Source organism: Capricornis sumatraensis, chromosome 9 (genome assembly GCF_032405125.1).
Source record: "Capricornis sumatraensis isolate serow.1 chromosome 9, serow.2, whole genome shotgun sequence".
In the NCBI taxonomy this organism is placed as follows: domain Eukaryota; kingdom Metazoa; phylum Chordata; class Mammalia; order Artiodactyla; family Bovidae; genus Capricornis; species Capricornis sumatraensis.
The window spans coordinates 95,323,136-95,342,531 of record NC_091077.1 but is presented as its reverse complement, the minus strand read 5'-3'; the positions used below and the strand labels follow the sequence as shown (position 1 = coordinate 95,342,531).

General features: G+C 39.1%; 1 protein-coding gene across 7 annotated transcripts in view; it reads right to left on the bottom strand.

Moving 5' to 3' along the window:
* The window catches only part of CAST (calpastatin), a 133,015-nt gene that overhangs the window by 103,620 nt on the left and 9,999 nt on the right, over positions 1–19,396 (bottom strand). For all 7 annotated transcript variants that reach the window (XM_068979384.1, XM_068979385.1, XM_068979386.1 and 4 more), the window contains exon 2: positions 13,212–13,274. In XM_068979384.1, coding sequence (XP_068835485.1) covers positions 13,212–13,274 — 63 coding nt within the window. The remainder of the gene's footprint in view (positions 1–13,211; positions 13,275–19,396) is intronic.

The window sequence follows — 19,396 nt, the reverse complement described above, 5'->3', positions numbered from 1 at the left end:
GGGCATCTTCCTGATCCAGGGATCAAACATGCATCTCCTACACTGGCAGACAGATTTTTTTTTTGAATCACTGAGCCACCAGGGAAGCCCCTTGGTATCTGGAATACTCAAATCATTGCTTAAGCTGTTTTAAAAATCCTGTATGTTGAATGGTCTGCAACACATTATCTGATTATCCTTAAAAGCAAAACAAATATTTATCCTCTGAATGTCAATTTTAAGTGTTTGAAACTACTGGAAGTTAATCAGATTCATATCTGATAAATATGGGAAGGCTATCAAAATGAAAAATCGTGATTTTAATGAAAAAAATATTGAAGGGGGATATGAAACAGTTTTGTGTCCTGAATGCAAAAGTGAAATTAGTTTCAGAATTATTTGAACAATGGACATTGTAAATACATAAGTTTTCAAGTTACTACTGAATTTCGTTTTATTGATTTTAAGTCACCATTTTCTTTCCTATTGCATACTGATGCATCTTAAAATCAATATAAAGCTTTGGTCAGAGATTAATTGATAGTTATCTTTCTTTCTTAGCATTTTCTAATCAGTGCATTTTTAGATCAGTGGTGTCTTAGGCTTGATGAAATGTAGTATTTTTCAGGATAAGGACTCTCATTAAAATGTTTTGACATATTTGTCAACAAGTCAGTTCCATTAGTTAAGTCATCCCATAAAATGAAAAGCAAATATTGTGTTTCCACATGAAAACACATGATTTATTGGAAAATAGTATCTAGAAAAAGATTCTTTCCAAGGAGAGACAGGTTCCCCAATACTAGCAATTATAAGGCTGTGACTTTTATTCACAAATGTTCTTTTACACCATGGTTGTTAAGTAGTCTGTGGACAAATACAAATTGCTTTCACTACAGAAACACGTATAAATGGTGTTACCCCAAACTCAGTTCAGTAAATAGGCTATGTTAGTCCCCTGCGAAACACTGCTAAACAGGTCACAATGATAAACCCTAAGATTAGCTCATAACCTATTACACAGAAATTCACTCACTGAATGAATCATCCCGTCCACAACAGTCTTAGTAACGCACGTTATGGTGGCCACCATGGAGCTCGTTTCCCGATCCCTCAGCGCCATTCACGGTCTCCAGGCAGAAGGCCTCGGGGTGGCCTAGCTCAGGCCTCTCTATCTGAGGTGGCCTCACTGACAGGGGGTGGGAGGGTGCATTCTTCCCCCACTCCACTTGGGCTGGGGCTCAGTTTCCCTGTGGCCCCACTTCCCACCCACCAGCAGGGCGCAGCTGTCCTTACACTCCCTTACATTTTAGAGCCAAGGGAATGGAATGATTTAACCTTCTTTAAAGATCTTTCGAGTAAAAAGAGGGCATGAGGAAGGAAGACGGCAATGAATAGTCAGGGAAGTGAGTTACAAAAACTGACAACAGCCTTAAGAAAGTCTATGAAGTTGGCATTAGGTAGAATTTTTTAAACAGATAACTTTATAAACAGTTTTGGATACTAGTTAAGAGTATAGACTCTGGAAAATGAGTTCCATCCTGGGGTCCACTATTATATAAATGTGTGACCTTGGACAGGTTATTTAATCAAGTTGTGCCTCAATTTTCTCATTAGGAGAATGGGGGTTGTTGTAAGGAGTGTGTGTGTGTGTAACCCCTACATATGTTCAATATCAAATGATCACTAGTTCTTTACTACCATTATCAAATCTATAAAGATAGTGCTTACATAATTTGCTTTCTCTCTTATTAAACTACTTCTCACTGAGATGTTAATAATTAATATATTATCCCTCCTACAAATATCTACAATTTAAAAAAGGATGCACAGGAAGGCAATCCTTAATTCAGAGGTTAAGGAAGTTGCTACTGGTGGAATTTCAGACATCAACACTAATCCAACTGGGAAAATATTAGATGATACCTCCCAAACATAGCTACTCAGTAAGATTCCTCCCCCTGTCCCAGGTAGCGATGGTGTGTATCTCTGAACCTATGTAAGTTTTATGTCACTTAAAAAAAAATTCTTTTATTCATAAAAATGTGTCATTTTCAGAGGAAACAATTAGTTTTCATTGGGTTTCAAAAGGACCATAAACTAAAAATAATTAACAATCCCTGCCCTCTATGCAGCCTTAGTGCTTAAATCCTGATGCTCTGTCCATATATAAGAAGTGCCCTCCTAGCCAAACACGTGTGTACACACATGCGCGCGTGCACACACACACACACACACACACACACACACACAAAGGGTGGCAGCAGCAGCTTTACTCTGGAAACATCTCTTGAAGGTTCCAAAGGAAAAAGGCACATAAAACATTTCTCCCTTTAAGGTCTAAGCAGATAGATTCACAGGTTTAGCTTTGATCATTGTTAAAACACTTTCTTCCATTATCCTTTTATTATCTATGCTGTTTATTATTCTTCTCCCGCTAATGAAAAAAAAAAGTTTAGAATAAAGAGAAAAGTATAAAGAAGAGAATATAAAGTACTCAAAATCTTGCCACTCAAGACAACCACATTCATTTTTCTATTTTTATGCAAATACAAAATGTACACAATTTGTAAAATATATGGAATTACTGGTCTCTCATCGTCGTTTTTTTTACCTATCATAAACATCTTCCTCCATTGTTAAATGTTCTTGAAAGCATGGTGTTAAAGATGCTTTACTCACTATTTCTGTGCTGTTAACTTCACCAGTTCATTAAAGCTGTATGTTTGTTTCTCTAGTTTGTTATTACTATAAATAAAGCGATGGTGAGTATTTTGGTACCCAGGCATCAAGCACACCTCTGATTATGTATTTGAAACAACTTTCTAGAAGTGGAATTTCTGGGTCAAAAAAATTTAATTGTTTTTCTTATTTATGACCCTAGGTTGCTGATTTCTCATTTCTTAATATTATTATGTCTTCATTAAAAGAAAAGTTTAATCATATTTCTAAATTTCTAACCTTAAAATTTGTAAGTTTTCAAATACTTGAAGAAAATTCATATAAATGTCAAAACCAAGGCCCTTTATTAAAGCGCACACATACAGCTAACATATGCTCATTCAGAAAGACAAAATCATCAATGTATCAATATTTTGACTGCTGAGACCAGAAATACTTATTCCAACTGAACACTGCACCTCAGGAGGAATTTCCTCCTTTTAACCACTGGGTGTCCCCTGAATCCTATTTTTAAAGTTAGGCAGGTATCACCAGATCCCATCTAACAAATAGTTCAGCAACCTCTCACTATATAGCTGGTAGAAGGAATCTTTATTAGTTTTTAAATGCATTATTTTAAAAATTAGTCATTCAACTTTCTTGTCAGCTTTCATTTTTCAGGGAAATAGATGCATGGTTTCAGACTTTACTGAGTAAACTCAGTGTTTTAAGAAGGTAAGCAGAAAAAAAAAAGTAACAAAATTGCATTCAGAGAAGTAATTTTTACCCCAAGCACTAAGTGAAACCAAAATTGGAATGTGAACATGAGATCACTTTAGCTCTCTGTTTCCTGTAAGAAAAGTGTTTTCTTTGAAACTGTATTTTGCAGACTTCAGAGTGATATATTTCTGGAAGGTGCTGAAGTCCAAACATTACGTACCTTGAGCTCAAATTAGACTGCTTAGGAATCAGAGACTTGGTTTGAAAAAGAAAGAGAACAGGGGTGCCCACCTTAATGTGAAAAACCAGCCACGAAGTCCACAGTCCTAATGATTAAGATAAACATATGTGCAGAATTCATTCCTGAGCTCTTCCCAAATAAATGTCTTTCTTATGTGATATTGGTCAATTGATAAAAGAATCCATTTACCTATAAACACCTGGCAAGCAATCCAAGAAATCTGTACCATGTGATACGTGGAACACTTATCTCTTTCTGTGTAAATAAACACTGATTTAAGCTTTTTGTTTTATCTGATGCTCACTATAAATGCACGTACACTGGAAGAAAAGAGTCATCGGTGCAGAATCTCCACTGACTCAGCAGCCTCTGGCTCATAACAGAAACAGCTCTCAAATGAATGACGATATCCCAGTCTCCAAACAAGAAAGCTCCCTCAGCCCCCAGTCCCGGGTCTATCCCCGGCCTAGACGCTCCTTGCAGCCTTCCCACCCATGATCCGGCAACACCCAGGCTCCCCTACCCCTCTTGTTGCTGCTTCTTTGACTCGTTCACTGGTGTCTCCTTCCTACCTCCTTCAGGCAGCCATTTATTAACATTTGCTTTTAGTTTCTCTCTTCTTTCTCCCCATTCTCTTCTTCAATAATTTCAACCAAGAATTTTGGCAGTGAGGGTTAAAAAGGAAGATGGAATGGGAGCTTGAGCAGCTTCAAAAGAAATATTTTAAAATAGTTCATGATGAGGAAAACGAAACTGAAACGTCGTCTAAAGAGGAGTCATTAAATAAGGAGTAAAAAGAAAGAAAAGAATGGGTGACTCAACAACAACAAAAGGAATGAGGGAAGAGTTAAGGAACGAGGTCCTAGGAGAAGTAGGAAGAAATAGAGTTTGCATTTCTGCATTTCTCCCGGCAACCAAAGCCTCCTTTGTGGTCCAATGACTCCTTGAAACCAGTACCCTCAGTGTGCTTCAGGGCCACGCTGTCCCCAGGACATGGAGACAGGAGATGGCTGAGGGATGGGGTGGGGTGGGCAGGCATTTTAAAAAGAAAAGGAAATGAGAAAGGAAGAAAAGGAAGAAAAGCTTATATTTTCCAGGAACTGCGTTATGAGCTCTGTAAGAATCCTCTGTGTTACTCGAAATGTGCTCAGAAGACCACCATCGAAAGAGTCACCTGAGATGACTGGGAAAAATACTGAAAGCCTGACTGCACCCTGATCTGGGCCCCCGAGTCTCAATATTTCATACTATCTCCAGGTGACTCATAGGCATGCTTAAACTTGAGAAATACTGCATAATCTCATGTAATGTCCTAGGAGATGAGGAACAAAGTTTAAAATAAATTTTTATGATACTAACAAATTGATGCTTTTGAACTGCGGTGTTGGAGAAGACTCCTGAGAGTCCCTTGGATTGCAAGGAGATCCAACCACTCCATCCTAAAGGAGATCAGTCCTGAGTGTTCACTGGAAGGACTGATGCTGAAGCTTAAACTCCAATACTCTGGCCACCTGATGAGAAGAACTGACTCATTTGAAAAGGCCCTGATGCTGGGAAAGATTGAAGGCGGGAGGAGAAGGGGATGACAGAGGATGAGTTGGTTGGATGGCATCAATGGACTCAATGGACATGAGTTTGGATAAACCCCGGGAGTTGGTGATGGACGGGAGGCCTGGGGTGCTGCAGTCCATGGGGTCGCAAAGAGTCGGACACGGCTGAGCGACTGAACTGAAAGGAACAGTGCTCTACGCATTCACTACGCGTTCTGGAATAATGCCGATTGAAATAGACTAATTTATTATGTCAACTTACTAAGAGGTTTTGACTTCACAAGTGAACTGTTTTGGGAAGGTCTTAACAAGTTATTATGTATATTGGTATATGATAAAATATTACTGACTTTATGACAAGAATCATACATATTCAGTCCTTAAATGATAAAGGTTTATTGCTATGGGCACAATTTTAGGTCATCCTCCCTTCTGAATCAGTCATTCCATTATCTTTTAGAAGCTAATAAAGCTTAGAGAGAAGACTGAAAAAAATATACATGTTAAAACAGGATATTTCAGGATTAATATTTAATTGATTTTGTCCCTCGGGTTTCCAGGACTTAAGATCTATTCTAAAGTCAAGAAATGTAACTTCTGTTAAATTCCTTTGGTATTTTTTTAACTTTGATTCTAATTTCCTATGCTATAAGGTACAGTCTTCAGAGACAATTTTGCTGGGACCTAAGATCTTATGCAGTTAGGCTCATTACTCTGAAGTGCAATAATAATAATAACTATTTTTATTAGTCACTCCCTACTACTTATACAACATTTTGTATATCACAGATTCTTAATTTAACAGCAAATTATTTTCATGTTCTTGGTTACAGAGGGACTGTATTTTCTAGCAACTGGCATATATTTCTGGGTGTTAACAGAGTTGTTTTGAAACAAAAAAAGACTACTAAGCTTAATGAACTACCAAACTTCCTTCCTTTTTTAATGGGAAAGGCTTGGCAATATATAGTCAACAAGAGACTTTGAGTCCTGGCTCTAAAGCAATAAGGGGCTTACCTTTATTGCCAAACAAGTTCTCCTCATTGGCTAGTAAAATTAATAACAGTAGTAATAATAACAATAATAGCAGCTAACACCGTCACATGTCCCAGGCACTGTTCTAGACACTTCATTTGCTTGGTCTCATTGATCTTCACATTAACTCATGTAGAACCTATCACTGTCTCCATGGACACATGAGAAAGGTACCCTTAGGGAGGCGAAGTAATCTGCCTAAGAACACCCAGCTAGAAAGCTGCAGAGCTGGCGACAAGTCCACATGCTGGGACTCCAGGGCCTGCTCTCAGCAACTACAATGTGCTGCCTCTGTGGGCACCGTGGACTGGGGGCAGGCTAACTGGGTGGGGAGTGTGGCTTTTCAATGCTCCCACGGCACGTGAGAAAGAAGATACTCTCACCATAGTCTCAAGATGGCAAAGAGTTTTTGTCTTGAATTTGAGAAACTCCCTGCGTTTTTCTCAGAATTCAACCTGAAAATGTCTTCAGATAAACAGGCTGTTTGAATGGCTACATAATGGCTGGTACTCTAACCGTAGGTTTTGAACTTAAATCCATAGATGGCTCCTGAAGACCCATATGGCAGGCTCCACATAAGAAAATACAAACTCTAATTACCTACATAAACAAGTATCAGTCGCTGAAAGGCAAGCAGTACCTAAAGTACGTCATGATGACGTACACACAGAACGAGGCACACGCACCGGAAACCACTTAGAGAAACTGCAGAAAAGAGGAGACACGGAATGCTCCCAAAATCCTAAACCTCAAGCCCTTCTGTTGAAACTCATGAGGAGCTACTCACGTTAATAAACAGAACACAGTCTGCAATGAAGGCCTACCTCACAGGTTATACCCAAAGGAGTGTAGAAAAGGGGAGCCTGGATTCAAGACGTGAAAGAGAGTCATTAGGAGACCACCCCAGGAATTCCTACTACAAAATAATCTCAACAGCAGGTTCTACTCATCTTCTCACAGAAGAGGCTGGAATTGACTCAACAACAAAGGAAGTCAGGGAACTGCCAAAACTGGAGTAAAATCTCCACCCTGACGGTCACTGAGCAGGACCCTGTGGAGGCTTCCCGGGAAAGACCACCTCCCACCCCCTCACCACGTCCTCCACCTGCCTCTGGTTTGCAGAAAAACTTTGGCCTTCTAGGCCTTGCCTAAGTTCCAAAAAAAGACATTGAATCAGATAAGTGAGAAGATGAAAAACTAAAGGAAAACAGTCAAGAAAGACGCCATTTTCCTGACGACTGAGACGGTATATCTCATAAAATGATACACTACAAGAAAATTTCAGAAAAGAAGACTGTCTGCATCCTTAATAGGAAACGAGATGGCACTGCCCCTGTGAAACCTGGGTAGAGAGCCACAGACGCAGAGAAGATGGAGATGGGAAAACGACAGGGTGAGAGAGAGAGATGCGGGAAGATTGGATTGGAGAGGGGTACAATGCAACAGGGGAAAAAGGCAAAATTTAAACCTGTATTGGAAGTTTCAAGGAGCAGAATTTAGATGGCAGAAATAAAAATATGGGGGATAAACTTCAGAAACTCTCGCAGAATACAAAGGCAAAGGTCAAAGAGAAAACTAAGGCAGTGACTAATGAATGTCTGATCTCACAACTATATGTCTGTTTAAAAAGAAACTGAAATAACACCAATAATTGCATAATAGACATTCTAGAAAAAAATTAATAGAAAAACACACATGTAGGCACATCCTGGCAATTTTTTAAAACTGTAAGAATAAAAGAAAAAGAAATCACAAATACACCAAAGCAGGAAAAACAAGTCCTCTAAAAATAAATAACAATTAGACTCCCTCAGACATCTTTTCTATAGCACAAAAAGTCAGAAAATTATGGAGCAACAGGTAGAAAATTTTAAGGGAACAGAACTGTTACCCCAAAACGTACAATTTTGTAGTAGCATCTTGTGTGAGGCCAGCAGAAAAGCATGCTTAGATCCACACAGATGCAGAAAATCACCATCCATGTGTCTTCACTGAAAAATAAATTATCTTAAAGATATTCTAGTTAATGGGAAAAAAAATCAAAATTTAGAATTAAAAAAAAATTGGAAACTGCAATTGAAAAGAATTTTGGAACTTCCTTTAGTGAGTTTGAAGTGAAGTGAAGTCACTCAGTCATGCCCGACTCTTTGCGACCCCATGGACAGTGGCCTGCACCAAGCTCCTCCGTCCATGGGATTTTCCAGGCAAGAGTACTGCAGTGGGTTGCCATTTCTTTCTCCAGGGAATCTTCCTGACCCAGGGATAAAACCCAGGTTTCCCACATTGTAGACAGACACTTTACCGTCTGAGCCACCAGCGAAGTCTAGCGAGTTTAGTGAGTTTAGCCTTTCAAACCGGACATCCAGCAGAGTTCTGGATCTCCAGGTAAGACAGACAGGGACTGCCCTTGGGGCACCTTTTCAGTGTTGCCTCCTTCTTGGCACTGGGACATGAACTTGTCCAGCACAATCAAGTCCCCACAATTAAAGTGGACAAGAGATTGTAATGACTTAACACCCCTTAAAATAACATTTGCTGTGGCACTCTTCCAGAATTTGCTAAGGACGGCTTTATCACTTGCTGGCGGGAACACTGTCCCAGAAAACTTGTTAACAAGAAACATGTTTTCCTCTCTCAGACACACAGCACAAAATAATAACCAGATTAAATACTATATGAAATGCCAAGGTACTTAAATATGATTTTCTATGTATTTAAAAGTGGAAGTGTTAGTTGCTCAGTCGTGTCTGACTCTTTGCAACCTCATGGGTTGTAGACCACCAGGCTCCTCTGTGGGCTCTGTGTCCGTGGAATCCTCCAGGCAAGAACACTGAAGTGGGTTGCCATCCCTTCTCCAGGGATGGGACCATCCTGTACTCAGGGGTGGGCCCAGCATCTCTTACAGCTCCTGCTTTGGCCGGCAGGTTCTTTACCACTATCGCCACCTGGAAAACCCCATGTATTTAAAAGCCACACACAACGATGACTCCTTTCAATTGGAAAGTATTTATCTATCACAAAGCACACTGTTTATCATCTTTAGTCTAGGCCCTTTTAGTCTAGTAATGTTCCTTTGTTATTTCAGCTTAAACATAAAATATGGCTTCTCTGGTGCCTCAGATGGTAAAGAATCTGCCTGTAATGCAAGAGACCCAGGTTAGATCCCTGGGTTGGGAAGATCCCCTAGAGAAGGGAATGGTTACCCATCCCGGTATTCCTGCCTGGAGAATTCAATGGACAGAGGAACCTGGTGGACTGTGGTCCATGGGATCGCAAAGAGCAGGACAAGACTAAGTGACTCACACTAACACACACAGAAAAAAGATGAAGGAAGGTACTCAAAGATGGAAAGAGTGGCCGTCTCTCCAGGGGCTGGAATTCTAGATGACAGTGTTTTTTCTTTAAAATTGTTGACACTTTCCAAATTTTCTTTAGAAAAAACATATTGAAATGTTTCAATAATGATACATCAGAGCTGCATCATTATTAAAAAGCTACAAAAATCAGTATATATAATAACTATGAACATATTCTATTATCATGATGATTTGAGAGTACACACAAAATTTTGTAGCAGCAGTTACAACTTAAGTGGTAAGACTGGGTAAATACTTCTGCTTTTCACAAGTACATATTACTTTTGCGATGAAAAAAGACTAATCTCATCAAGAGAAAAAATATGTTAGAAAGAAATTTTAAACTGTTGGAGTAATTCATGGACTTTAGAAGGAAGAGAGGTAAACACACTGAGGGAAAGAATACCACGAAAGCTGTTATGGTAAACAGAATTTATCAAATACCTTTAAGGCACAATTTCGACTCTATACATCTCCCTTTCTTTACCCATAAAAAAATATCCATTATTAAATCTAAAGTCCTTAAAACAGGCTCTGTGAGATCATGTGCATCACTTGTCTTAAATTCTATTTCTCAGGATGTCACGGAAATATGCTGCTAAGATGCTCACACTCCCCCAGGGTGGTCAGATGTGTCAGTCAAACACTTTAAATAGATTTGATTGCAGGTTTGGAAAGACTACTCTGTTCCACTGTATTTAAAGGTGCTGCCAAATGTTTTCATTTTTCTCTTTCCTACTCTGTAGTCATTTTATCTTTGGTTTTTTAAGTCCATTCAACTTTTGGTCTCACAGTTCCGCTACACCTGAGAAGGACTTAGGTTCTTAATGATTGCCACAAAAAACAAAACATACATTTTCAAAGAAACTTACTCAACTCCATCCTCAAGCATTTATATTGCAAATGCAACGTGACAAATGATATTTTAGTTGCAAGAGTCTATTTAAATAACTGCAGACATCCTAGGATCACTTAGTGGGTGTATAGGGGTCATATTCAAGATAAGTAAAAACCATTTATGGTAGCAGGAGAGAAAGAACTCTGAAATTCACACAGCTGCATTCATCCCCAGGTATTTTTACCTATGACAATATCATAATGGTTCTTGTCTAAATCTAATCATTTTCAATTCTGGTTAAATCTTCCCGAAGCCCTTCTCTTTCACCCTTTTTCTTGCATCTCCAAATGAAAGGCACTGAAGAAGTACCCCTGAGCAGAGAAAGCACATTTTCAAACTGACTTTGTTTCAAAGGCCTGGGTTAGTCCTTGGAAGCGTAATCAGTATGTTTGCATATGCTTGGGGACAACAAGCTATTTACCCTTTGGAGGTAGATGCTAGTTTGAAAATGGATAACCAAAACCCCCCAATAAGCTTCTTAATCTTACTTCTTGTTCAACAGAACACTAGATAAGAAAGCATTTGTGAGAAAGAATCAGTTTTAGGAAATCTTTCTCTAGTAATCTGAAGAGGATAGTAACTGGTTGTGGGTGGTAGGCAGGGCAGATGACAAGTCCAGACTGCATGTGGTTTTATAATCACAAACACAGAGTAAAAATAATGCCCAACAGATTTCCTTGAATTGTCTCCAGGGCCATAATATGTCATCCATGACATAAAGAATGAGAGACTCCTTGGAGACAGACCACATTGGAAATATAACTAGACCACTAGATGATTCCACCTACACATCCGTCCACCCTATCATATAGATATGGGCAGAATTTGGCAAGATAATAAGCAGTCCTCAGTCTCAGGCTCTCTGAACCTCTGCAGTGATTTATGTCACGGGAGCAGGGCAAGGCCTGGCTCTCCTCTCTGTCAGCCAGCTGGGGTGCAGCAGAACAGACCCAGACGACCAGGTTCTGGCACAAACGCAAGAGCTGTGAATCTGAATTTCCCAGACGTGTTATGAAACAAAGTCAGACTTGCTTGAACTGTTGATTAAAAAAAAAAGAAAAATTCTTTCTTTCTTCTCCTGAGATGGAAGCTTAGCTTTCACTTTCAAAGAACTGCAAGCACAGTCATCACACAGACACAGAAGTCTCGAATTCTCCTCTGGTTGTCCTCATAACAGGACTCCTTATCAATTTTCCCAAGCCCTTTATAAAAATGAAAATGAGGCATTTTATAGTCCAGATATCAGAAGAGGTCTAACACTGGGTGAGCAGCTGCTGCCTTAACCAATGATATCTGTACGCTCAAGACATAATATTTAAGCTTCCACATAAAAACGTAATTGTTGAGAATAATCCTCTAAGACCTAGGATTCTTAGAACTAGGTCACTATCCAGTCACTTGATTGAACTGGAAGATTTCCTTTCTTGTGCAAATGTTTTCAACTTGATTAATATTAACATAAAGAATAATATCTAAAAACATTATTTCCTGATCTGGACAATAAAGAGACACTATAGTTGTCTCTTTATTCAACAGGAAAACTATCTGGTAGATAACTTATCTGGGAATATATTTAAAGAGTAGGATTGATAGGGGAACTGAGTGATATTAGGTACATAGATCTTCGTGCTAGTAAAAGTTGGCTTATTCCCATGGAAAAAAAGTTTAAATAATTTAACTAAGAGCCAGGATAAAACCTTAATAAAAGTTTATTTTTACTTTGTAAAGAAAATTTTCTTCCATGGAAACAAAACAAAACTATTCACTGCAGGTTTGCATGGTAAGAAATAATCTAAATTATATTGACTTGGGTGTTGGTAACGGAAACAATAGTAGACAGCTGAGGACTATAAACCTTCGTGCAGAATTCATAGCAAGTTCTAGTCATAATGGCCCTCTTCATACTGAATATACGGAAATATATGGAATATTTCAAAACTGCAGAAAATAAGCAGAAAGAGAAGCTAGATTTCTGGAAGCATATTAATAAGAGAGAAAACCCAAAATGGTTACTTTATGCTTTTTAAATTTCCAGGTACCTTTCAGGACCTGGCTCTTTTACAAACTGGTGTGAATGATGGTAATTATTTCTACTGGATGAAGATGAATATTTCATTGAGATTTAAAATGTAAAAAGCAGCAAAAGGAAGCAAGCCTAGGAGCCTCTCAGAGGCTAGAACTTTCACATGACCCTTCCATGGAGACCAGACGATGCTGATGGTGAACATAATGGGGTATCATTCAGTGAAAGGAGAAATTCACGGACTCAAAGACAACCCATCTCACAGTGAGGCTTGCTTTCACCAGTATTTCCACAGGATGGAACCAAATAAAAATAGTCCTTTTCTCTCCCTTTTATTTATGAACCTGAATGACTGGTTTAATCTAGGTTATCACTGTTCTCCTTTCACGATGACTCTCATAAAAAAAGATTTCCTTTTCAACAGTAGCATTTGGCTTCCCTTCTGTATGTTTTTGTTCAAAAAAAAAAAAAAAAAAAGTTAAGATTCACCAATTCCTATAAAGACAACACCCTAAATAACTGAGTTCTACTCCTAAATAAAAACTATTTCTGGAGGAAATAGTTCTTCTCTGAGGAACACTTTATTTATTTTTAATGATTTCCTCTTACAGCACTGAAGCAGCTCTTAGTTAAAACTAAATTTGCGAACATTTTAATAGGAGATATTTGCTACCTCGTTATTTATTTCACGATAGAATTCACAATTTAAAAACAAGAGAAAATGAAAATTCAGTACTGTAGAAATTACCTCATCTGATCCTTTCTTTTCTCCTGACTTGGAAGGCGATCTACTGGTTCTTCCACTGACATGCTGTAAAAATATTAAAAGAGATAACATTTAATAGAGGGAGGTGATACAAGATAATATAATAGTGACTTTAATCCCAAAGAGCTAAATATACAGACTATTAAAAAAGGACGCCTTTAATCTTCCTCCTGAGAACTGTTAATAATTCTCCATCGACATAGGTGGCCTTCAAAAATAAAGGGAAGCTACAGACATTTATTTAGGATGCAGAAAGTAAGTCTGTAATTAACCAGACACAGATCTGATGGTGGTGCCAAGCCGGCATCTCGTCTCCTACAAAATGCCTCCTGGAATTTCAAAGCCCAAATTGCCAGCATAGGCTACATCTGGCTCCTCATGGAGATGAGATGTCTGAGGACCATACTGAGCTGAAGCCATTACTTAAGCCTCAGTTCAGCATGAACTCAAGGGAGGAAATTCTCTGGAGTTCTGTCTGTTTATTTACCAACACAGAAAGATAAAGCGTGCATTGGGAAGACCATACCTCCAACGCTCATTACCTATGGCTTTAGAATTTCATTATGTCCTGAATCAGAATTGTTTTTCTCACTAGGACACTGGTAATGAATGGAAGTATTTTTGCATGCATGTTAGGTTGCTTCAGTCATGTCTGACTCTTTGCAACCCCATGGACTGCAGCCTGCCAGGCCTCTGTCCATGGGATTCTCCAGGCAAGAACACTGGAGTGGGTTGCCATGCCCTCCTCCAGGGGATCTTCCCAACCCAGGGAGCCAATTCACATCTTTCTCTGACGTCTCCTGCACTGGCAAGGAAGTATTTTTATGTGGTATATAAAAGCTTCAAGCAGTTTACATGCTATTTGGTTTGATAAAAGAAGCCATGAAGATTATTGAATTTTTTAAAAAATATTTATTTTATTTATTTTTGGTGGCATTGGGTCTCAGGTGAGGTGTGTGGCCTCTGTAGTTGCTGGTGTGGGGCTTAGTTGCCCCATGGCATATGGGATCTTAGTGTCCCCATCAGGGATCAAACCCTCACCCCCTGCACTGGAGGACAGACTCCCAACCACGGGACGAACAGGGGAGTTCCCATTCTTGAATTTTTTTGATAAATGAAAATATTTCATGTTCCTGAAAATTAAGGACAAAGAATTGTTCTATTTCTTGTACAAGTGGGATATGCAAGAAAGTGGGAAAAGGAACCTAAATATAAGAAAATGAAAAGCTCACTATTGGGCTTTAGCCCAGTCTTCTTTAGTTAAATTGAAACATAAAACCCGATCATGTTCCCTACAGTGGAATCAAACCTGGATATGCAGGTGACTTGTTATTCAAATGAAAAAGAATGACAATAATAGTAAAAATAATAATAATGTTTACCATTTTTTTTTACTCACAAGGCACTTTCATATACATTTTTATCTGAGACAAAAAAAGATGCTCATGTGATTTCATGGATTAAAATAATTAAGAATAAAAGTCATGTGATGTGCTTTTCACAAAGACATATATCTAGTAAATGAGAAAAGCTTGCAAAGCTGGTTTTCTGACTGTAAATCTATTGTCTCTATACTATGATAAGAGCTTCCCCTGTGGCTCAGTCGGTAAAGAATCTGCCTGCAGTGCAGTAGACCTGGGTTTGATCCCTGGGTTGGAAACATCCCCTGGAGAAAGAAATGGCAACCCACTCCAGTATCCTTGCTTGGAAGATCTCATGGACAGAGGAGCCTGGCAGGCTACACTCCATGGGATCACAAGAGTTGGACATGACTTAGCAACTACACCACACATACTATAATAAATAAAACAAGATAATGTTTCTTTAAATCATATCAACAGATATTTTTGTAAAATAAAAAGGCTAAGCAATATTAGACATGTGTGTGAAATCTTTTGGTAGTTCTTTGTATAAAAACTAGAAAGAAATCACTTTCACAAATGGAAAACTTTTCCCCAAACAGAAACCTCTCATGAATTTCTGCCCACAGAAAAGCAGGCAGACTGCAGTAGCTTGGTGAATGAAGCTCTCTACAGGGCTTGTTTCACCCAGATGACCTAGTCAAGAGTTTGCCCACCCCTGGAGAAGGAAATGGCAACCCACTCCAGTATTCGTGCCTAGGAAGCTTCATGGACAGAGGAGGTGGTGGTGGCTTAGTCACTAAGGTGTGTCCTGCCCACGCGACCCCATGGACTGTAGCCCACCAGGCTCCTCTCTCCATGGGACTCTTCAGGCAAGAATACTGGAGTGGGTTGCCGTTTCCTCCTCCAGGGGATCTTCCCGACCCAGGGACTGAATCCGCATCTCTTGAGTTTTCTGCATTGGCAGGCGGATTCTTTGCACTAGCACCACGTGTGAAGTCCCATTTTAGAAACGAGAATACAGACCCATAACTCGCTCTTATCTTGGGCAAGACTCCATGCTCTGCGCAAGGTCCCACTTTGCTTCTTGCTCAGGTGGCAAATATACATTACGATTTACCCTACGGTAAACATGCAGACAGCCTTTTCTCTTTAAAATAAAGGTAGATAGATATCTTACTATAAAACGTTTATAAGGTTGATTCCCTGGTATTTCAAAATTGCAGTCCTCCAGATTAACCAACATCATCAGTTATTTGCTTCCACTGAAATGCTCAAAATCCCTCACAATTACATAGTTTCCAAATAATAGTTTGAGAGGGATATATATATATAAAACAAATGCTTTTTTTTTTTGCTTAAAATGTCTATTATAAATATATGTTTTACAAAATGAGGTTTTAAAAACACAAATGCTTTTTAAAATGTTGAATTGTAATGACAAATTATAAAAATTATGTACTATAAAAATTGTCATTTTTTAACTTCAAAAGAAATATTTGCTCTCAATAGAGTAAGTATAATAATATAAATAAAAGATCACATAGTGAAATGACAACATTTTTTAGTAACTATCAGGATTATATTTTTTCCAGTTTTCTTAACCTGGCTTTTTATTATAAAAATTTTCTAACATACAGAAAAGTTGAAAGAAAAATACAACGAATATCCATAGTCCCACCACTGAGAGTCAACAACTATTAACTATTATTGCCATATACTGATATCTCATCATATATTATGGACAGACACATAATCTACATATATTTGCATATGTACCAGCATTTGAAAGTAAACTGTAGATATCCTGAGACTTTACCCCTAAACATTTTATCAAGCATGTCCTTAAACTGAGGACTTTTTCCTCTATAATTACAATACATCCTCACTCTAACAAAACTCTAACAGAATTAATAAGAATTACCTAATGCCATTCAATTTCCAGTAAATGGAAACTTTATAAGTGAATCACTGCCCTCACCATTTCTTGGCGCTTATTCATATTCAGTAGCAGGTGCTGTGCTGTGCTTAGTCGCTAAGTCGTGTGCAACTCTTTGCAATCCGATGGACTGTAGCCCATCAGGCTCCTCTGTCCATGGGAGTTCTCCAGGCCAGAATACTGGAGTGGGTTGCCATGCCCTCCTTCAGGGGATCTTCCCAACCCAGGGATCGAACCCAGGTCTCCCACACTGCAGGTGGATTCTTTACCATCTGAGTCACCAGGGAAGTCTATTCAGTAGCTTATTAATGACACAAAATCAGTTATATCTTTTCATTGAGAGAGATTCAAAGTGCCTGATTTCTACATTCATGGAATAACTGTGTACTTTCCACATACTTTTCATTCTGCTGATGAAATAAATGTTTGGAAATTACACATTTCAGATTTGATCCAGCTTCGGAAACTGCAGCAAGTGTCTCAAAGAGTGAAGAAAGAAACCTTTGTCTGCTATCACTACATGTAGTTGATGGTTTGGGATGAGCTGAGAGAAACATGGAAAAGGGAAGAAGTCAGGAACTGAACCACAAACCTGAAATATCCAGGAAGGACTTTTCTCTAAGAGTGGAAAGAAACTAACATGTTCTAGGCATCTCCTTTGTGAGCCCAGCGCTGGGCATTTCCTCTCTGTGGTCTCCCTGACTGCCATAGCAGTAAAAAAAACTCTAGGGACAGAACTGGCAGCTTATTTTATTGATAAAGAAATAGGGTGTGAAACGTGAGCTCCTCCTCAGTCACACTGCATGTCAGCTACATGCGTGGGTTATAGTCTGGAGGCCAGAGACTGGGCTAGTTAGCAGCTAGCTGAAAACTTTTGATGCCCATCAAGAAAGTCTCAACCCAATGTTCTAAAAGGAAAACAACTCAAGAAAATCAACAAAACCCAATAAAACCTTCCTATTCTAAAACTATTCTTTTTTTTTTTTTAATGAAATTAATCAGACACACAATACCAAAGTGTCATCCTGTTTTAGGATGTTTTAGGAGCTGGACAGGAGCAAAGCCAGGAAGTGCAGGATGCTGGCCCTAAAGCAGGAGACATTTCACTAGGAGGATAAGGCCCTGGAAGCCAGGAGCTAAGATGAAAACACATGAGAGAACAAGAGAGACAGGAGTTTAGAGGCAGAGAAAATATCAGCTAAAGGGCTTTTTGGTTTTGCTTCAAAGAGAATTTTCCAACCTGTTTCCACTTCCTGGCATCGCTATATATTTGGTAAGCATAGCTGTCCTTTGTCCTCATTCTAGAAGACAGCATTAATATGCATCCAGTTTTCTGCCCTAGCAATCTCACAAACGTGTCAGTAAATCAACAGGAGCAAGGAGCCATGAAGCTTGGCACTGTGCTCCCACCCAGCTAAGGACGTATGCCAGCGGCAGGCTTTGGCTCTGCAGCATTTGGGGCCGCCTCCCCAGTGCTACCCAGATACACCCTGACACACTCAGAGACAAGGGTATACGTCACAGGATGAGCTGAAGCTCAAACTTCTACACATATTAGAAGAGAAGGAAGACAGACAAAACCTGAGCTTCTGCAAGCCTAAGCTCAGCTCTGAAAGAGCACCAAAACCTAGTGTGCTTCTGAAATGCCTCTATTAGATTTAAAACCCCCAAAAAAGGTACTGAGTTTCATTTAGGGGGTAACAAAAACATTGCAAAATGACCTTTAAGAGATGCTTGGACAACTCTGTACTCAGTACTAATAAAAATAATAACACTGAGTTAATAAAATGGGGCTTCCCTTGTGGCTCGGCTGGTAAAGAATCCGCCAGCAATGCAGGGGACCTAGGTTCAATCCCTGGGTGGGGAAGATCCCCTGGAGAAGGGAAAGGCTATCCACTCCAGTATTTTGGCCTGGAGAATTTCATATAGCCCATGGGGTTGAAAAGAGTCGGACATGACTGAGCAACTTTCACTTTCAATAATAAATATTAAAATAATAAAATATTTAAAATACCAAATTGTATGTTTTAAAGGGTAAATTATGAATTATATCCAAATAAACCTGTTTAAGAAAATAATAAAGATTATGTGAAAACAGCTGGAAGGTCTTCCTTCTGCAATTTGGGGAATGCTGATGGAGATCAACGTTTGCATGTCAGTGACAGCTGTGGCAAAATTAACAAGTAATGAAACGTGATCCAAGGGCCCTCTGGAGCCTGGTGCACACCGCTTAACTCCCTCCCTGCACCACTGCTGCATACAGAGACAAAGGCTTGCTGGGGAGGGTGGGGTAGGGGTGCTCCCTAAGGGTCAAAAAGCCTTCATTTAGCTGTGGGTTGCTCCATGGAAGAAAAGCTATGACAAACCTAGACAGCATATCAAAGAGATGGGAATACCAGACCATCTTACCTGCCCTCCAAGAAACATGTATGCAGGTCAAGAAGCAATGGTTAAAACTGGACATGGAACAATGGACTGGTTCCAAATTGGGAAAGGAGTACATCAAGGCTGTATATTGTCACCCTGCTTATTTAACTTATATGCAGAGTACATCATGTGAAATACTAGGCTGGATGAATCACAAGCTGAAATCAAGATTGTTGGGAGAAATACCAATAATCTCAGATATGCAGATGACACCACTAATGGCAGAAAGCAAAGAGAAACCAAAGAGTCTTTTGATGAGTGGGAGGTGGGAGGGGGGTTCATGTTTGGGAGCTCATGTACACCCGTGGCAGATTCATGTCAATGTATGCCAAAACCAATACAGTATTGTAAAGTAAAATAAAGTTTAAAAAAATTTTTTTTAAAAGTCTTTTGATGAAAGTGAGAGGAGAGTGAAAAAGTTGGCTTAAAATTCAACATTC